This window comes from Rhinopithecus bieti, unplaced genomic scaffold (genome assembly GCF_001698545.2).
Source record: "Rhinopithecus bieti isolate Rb0 unplaced genomic scaffold, ASM169854v2 scaffold_36869, whole genome shotgun sequence".
In the NCBI taxonomy this organism is placed as follows: domain Eukaryota; kingdom Metazoa; phylum Chordata; class Mammalia; order Primates; family Cercopithecidae; genus Rhinopithecus; species Rhinopithecus bieti.
Window position 1 is genome coordinate 11,118 of NW_016815448.1, and position 5,549 is coordinate 16,666.

General features: G+C 40.3%; 1 protein-coding gene across 1 annotated transcript in view; it reads left to right on the plus strand.

The window, feature by feature from the left end:
• The first annotated feature begins 4,677 nt into the window (after positions 1-4,677).
• The window catches only part of LOC108515943 (actin-85C), a 26,121-nt gene continuing 25,249 nt past the window's right edge, over positions 4,678-5,549 (plus strand). Inside the window, exon 1 of the mRNA XM_017853122.1 lies at positions 4,678-5,547. Within this exon, the coding sequence (XP_017708611.1) occupies positions 4,771-5,547 (777 nt within the window). The 5' untranslated portion in view covers positions 4,678-4,770. The remainder of the gene's footprint in view (positions 5,548-5,549) is intronic.

The window sequence follows — 5,549 nt, forward strand, 5'->3', positions numbered from 1 at the left end:
GTGGTTAGGGTCTGATTCTGTTGCCCAAGCAGGAGTGCAGTGGGGTGCAATCTCGGCATACTGCAACCTCCACCTCCTGGGCTCAAGCCATCCTCCCACCTCAGCCTCCCAAGCAACTAAGATGCCACCATGCCCAGCTAATTTTTGTATTTTTTGTAGAGACAGGGTTTCACCACACTGCCCAGGCTGGTTTTGAACTCCTGATCTCAAGCAATCTGCCTGCCTTGGCCCCCTAAAGTGTTGGGATTACAGGCGTGAGCCACCGCACCCAGCCTGGAACATCTTTTTCTAGCTTGTTGTTCCTCTTGGCTGTTTTTCATTTAGATTTCCTCAATCAGGTCCCAGGCTTGTCACCATAGCCAGGGTCTGTTAACCATCACCACTGATTCTACATTAGGTAGGATATTCCTGGCTAAGCTAATAGCTCACTGCTTTTCTGATTGATTACAGTGATGCTCCCTGTGGCCACTTATCATGCAGCATCATTTGAGATGGTGCTGTTCTTTGTTTGTATCTTGGGGTGGAATTGGTTTGTTTCCTGTCATTCCTAGAATTGCATGTGAAAAGACAGGGCTCATTATCATTTCTATGGAGCAGCTGTGCGATGCTTTGCCTATGCATCCATTGGGGAAAGAGACTGAGTCTCAAACATGAAATTCGCTGTGTCCTTTCTGCAGGAACTCTAAGTATGGTATGTGGTGATTCTCTTCTTCCTCCACTCTTTCTACTGGTTGTGGCAGCATCAGATAAACACCCCAAGAGAAAGAGAAGCAGAGAATCCTTGGAGTGATTTCAAGTTTAAGGCTTCTTTGTAGTCTTCAGAAGCCATCCTTCTGGAACTTGCTATGCTGTTAGGTGTGAATTTACTTTACCAGCTTACTATCGAGGATATTACAAACAATATCAATGAGCACCAAATGAAGAGATGAATAGGGTAAGGTATGTGGGAAGAGGCATGAAGCTTCCATACCTTTTCTTGGGGTAGTACCCTTGAAGGACCTCTGTGTGTTTAGTTATCTGGAAGCTCCTGAAATACATTTCTTAAATAATAAGACTTGAAAGTCTAAATGACTCCTTGATCCAGGGGCAGCAGCATGTATATTGTGTTAGCAGCATGAAAACAACATTCATCTCCTTGGACATCTCCCTCAGAGCTCCTGGATGACCAGGTGCATCGTCAATGGGTAGTAATATTTTGAAAGGAATCTTTTTTTCTGAGCAGTAGGTCTCAACAGTGGACTTAAAGTATTCTGTAAACCAGGCTATAACAGATGTGCTGTCACTTAGGCTTTGTAGTTCCATTTACAGAGAGCACAGATAGAGCAGATTTAGTGTCATTCTTAAGAGCCCTAGGATTTTCAGAATGGTAAATGAGCATTGGCTTCAACTAAAAGTTACCAGCTGCATTAGCCCTTGTGAAAGAGTCAGCCTGTCCTTTGAAGATTTAAAACAATGCGTTGACTTCATCTGTATAGCTATGAAGGTCTCAGATGGCTTCTTCATCCAATATAAGGATGTTTTGTCTATATTGAAAATCTTTTGTTTAACATAGCCACCTTCATCATTGGTCTTAGCTAGATCTTCTGGATAACTTGCAACTTCTCCAACAACACTTGCTGCTTTCCCCTACACTTTTATGTTTGTTCTTCTATTCAGGCCATTAAAACATTCTCCCTATTAGCAATAAGGCTGTTTCACCTTTTTATCATTTGTCCACTGGAGTAGCACTTTTAATTTCCTTCAAGAACCTTTTCTTTGCATTCACCACTTGGCTAATTGGTGCAGGAAGCCTAGCTTTCAGACTTTCTCAGCTTTCAACACGCTTTCCTCACTAAGCTTAATCATTTCTAATTACTGACTTAAAATAAGAGATGTGTGACTCTTCCTTTCATTGGAACACTTGCAGGCCATTGTAAGGTTATTAATTGGTCTAACTTCAGTATTGCCATATCACAGGGACTAAGGAAGCCAAGGAGAGGTAGAGACGGTGAGCAGCCAGTTAGTGAAGCAGTCAGAACAAATACATTTGTTGATTAAGTTTGTCTTCTTAAATGGTTGTGGTCCATGGTGCCCCCAAACAATTACAAGAGTAACATCAAAAATGCTGAAGGCAGATCACCATAACAGATAACAATAATAGCAGTAGAAGTTTGAAATACTGTGAGACCTACCAAAATGTGACACAGAGACACAAAGTGAGCACATGCTGTTGAAAAATGGTGCCAATAGACTTGCTTAATGCAGGGTTGCCACAAACCTTTAATTTGTAAAAAACACAATAGCCGTGACGTGCAATAAAGCAAAGCACAAAAAACAAGGTATGCTTGTAACAATTTCACTTCCTAATACTATTTGTGTTGTTGATCAGATAACTCTTTAATGCTGTTCAAGATTTCCCATATGATTACTGTATCTTATCCCCTTATCTTTGTTTCTTATTTTTACCATCAGTACAATTTTTCAAGACAACATCAATAGCACTGTAGTTCACATTAACTATAGTCCTGCTAAGACTATTGAAAAGATCCAATCTAATGCTCAGTCTTGCCATCATCAATGACAAAGTCTTTCTGTACAATTTCCTACAAACCCATCTTGTACAAATAACCACACTCTTAATATACAAGTCCTAATCTATGTGTGGATTAACTGGTCACCTTTCAATTACGTTTTCTCTATATGTTTTAGGGTGTTTTTTTCTTTTTGGTGACAGAGTGGCTATTTTTTTTTTTTTTTTTCAAATTATTTAAAGCACCTTCTAGGGGTGGCTATTGTCAGGAAAAGGAATCTTGGGGTTTGTTTGGTTTTTAATTTATTTGTAATTTGGATTAGGACTCTGGAAGGGAGATGATAAACAACTATCAAGTATTTGGGTGGAAAGAATAAGTGGATATGAGATCCATAAGCTTATCTGCTGTCTCCCACTCATGTGGATGCTAGAGAAGTTTCCTTGTGAACAGAGCATGTGCTTTTGTCTTGTCTATAGTAGTAAAAATGTGTCATGCCAAACAAAAGCCCTCAAAGTGTCAGTCAGATCAGCATTAAATGTGAAATGTAGTTCAGGGCTCCTCAATGGCAGAGATACGGAGAATCTGCAGTGGAAGGAACTACAAAAGGGAAAAATCTAGAACTGACGGAGAAAGGGTACGGAAAACATATTTACCTCAAAAAAAGGTATAGATGATACAATAGAAAATACTATTATAAATTGACAAACTTGCCAAATTTGTCCATCACATGGTAAACAAAAAGTTAAACATAAATATCAACTTTGGTGAGGCTGGGACAACATAAATAAGACCAGAAGAAATGTAGGTTAGACCTAGTCAGATATTTGATACCAGTATCCTTTTAATTTCCATAACAATCTCAAAAACTATTTAGATATTAATTCCATCAAGGCCTAAAGGGAGCAAAGTATCCTAAAATGAATCCTCTTGTAAGCCTAAGTGATTAATTTTCAATATGTATATAATTTGTGTATAAATATAAAATCACACTTATTAAATTCATTACATCTTATATGTGATTAGATTATTTCAGTTATTTTAGAGTTTTCTATTTTTGCTTTTTTTATTATTCATCTCCTTATTCTGAGGGCTAATGCTCAGAGTTTTAAGTACAATGTATGCTGAAAGAAGGTAAAGGAGATGTGATTTTCAATTAAATACATAAAGTATGTTTAAAAACCACTGGCATGATCTTAGTTATTATTTTTTTAAATTTTACTTTAAGTTCTGGGATACATGTGCAGAACATGCAGGTTTGTTACATAGGTACTTTTGCATCTGCTTGAGAGCCTGTCTTTATTTCTCTTACTTTTAATATTTAAAGAAATCATCTCAGAATATGACTTCCAAAGTTTGTATATCTAAGAATTATTAAATTTGATGTATTTTGGTTAATTATACCATGAGTTTAAGCCTTCCAAGTCCTTACATGTAATATCACTTTCTACCTTAAAACATGAATTAAAAGTATACAAAACCAAAGAATGCAGAATTTAAAACAAATAGAAAAGAGAGAAGAACATTAAAAAATGAATCATTTATAGCTCCACTATCTGTAAGCAGCTACTCTTCACATTTTGGCTGACTTCCTTCCAATCCTTTATCTAATCTTCCTTCCAAAGCAAAGGGAATTTCTTTTCAATTATTGTAATCATGAATATACCAAATATACTGGTATATATTTTGCTTTTTATTTCACTTAAAATTATGATTTCAGCATTATTACACAAAGTTCATAAACATAATTTTAATGATTGCATCCCATTTCATTAATTTCATTTTCTATGAAATAGCTAATCATTCTCCATTATAGCTCTTAATTTTTTGCTATTATAGATAATACTATAATATGCAATTTTGTGCATAAATCCTTTTCTCAACTGGTAGCTTCTTCAAGTAAATTTTTAAAATAGATAAATCTATTCATTTAGCAAACTTATATTGCACCACTCTTTGCTAGGCACTGTTCCAAAAAGTCCTGTTATTCATTTAATCGTCATAATAATCCAACAATGTAAGTACTATTATGATTATTCTCATTTTAGAGATGAGGAGATCGAGACGTGCTAGTTTACATTACCCCTGTTTACACAGTCGATGAATGGAGGAGTAGGGATTTGAATCCAGGCCCTTGGACTCTGGGATCTGTGTTAGTATAGGGACTCCACATTAAAGGGAATAAACATTGCTCAGTCGCCGCCGTCAGCTCGCGCACCTTGTTCTCTTGCCGCTCACCCGTCCTACTCCTCCGCCGGTCGCAATGGAAGAAGAGATCGCCGCGCTGGTCATTGACAATGGCTCCGGCATGTGCAAAGCTGGCTTTGCTGGGGACCATGCACCCCGAGCCGTGTTTCCCTCCATCGTCGGGCGTCCCCGACACCAGGGCGTGATGGTGGGCATGGGCCAGAAGGACTCCTACGTGGGTGACGAGGCCCAGAGCAAGCGCGGCATCTTGACCCTGAAGTACCCTATCGAGCATGGCATTGTCACCAACTGGGATGACATGGAGAAAATCTGGCACCATACTTTCTACAATGAGTTGCGCGTGGCCCCAGAGGAGCACCCGGTGCTGCTGACCGAGGCCCCCCTGAACCCCAAGGCCAACAGAGAGAAGATGACTCAGATTATGTTTGAGACCTTCAACACCCCGGCCATGTACGTGGCCATCCAGGCCGTGCTGTCCCTCTACGCCTCTGGGCGCACCACTGGCATTGTCATGGACTCTGGAGACGGGGTCACCCACACGGTGCCCATCTATGAGGGCTACGCTCTCCCCCACGCCATCCTGCGTCTGGACCTGGCTGGCCGGGACCTGACCGACTACCTCATGAAGATCCTCACCGAGCGTGGCTACAGCTTCACCACCACCGCCGAGCGGGAAATTGTGCGCGACATCAAGGAGAAGCTGTGCTACGTCGCCCTGGACTTCGAGCAGGAGATGGCCACCGCCGCATCGTCCTCTTCCCTGGAGAAGAGCTACGAGCTGCCTGATGGCCAGGTCATCACCATCGGCAATGAGCGGTTCCGGTGTCCGGAGGC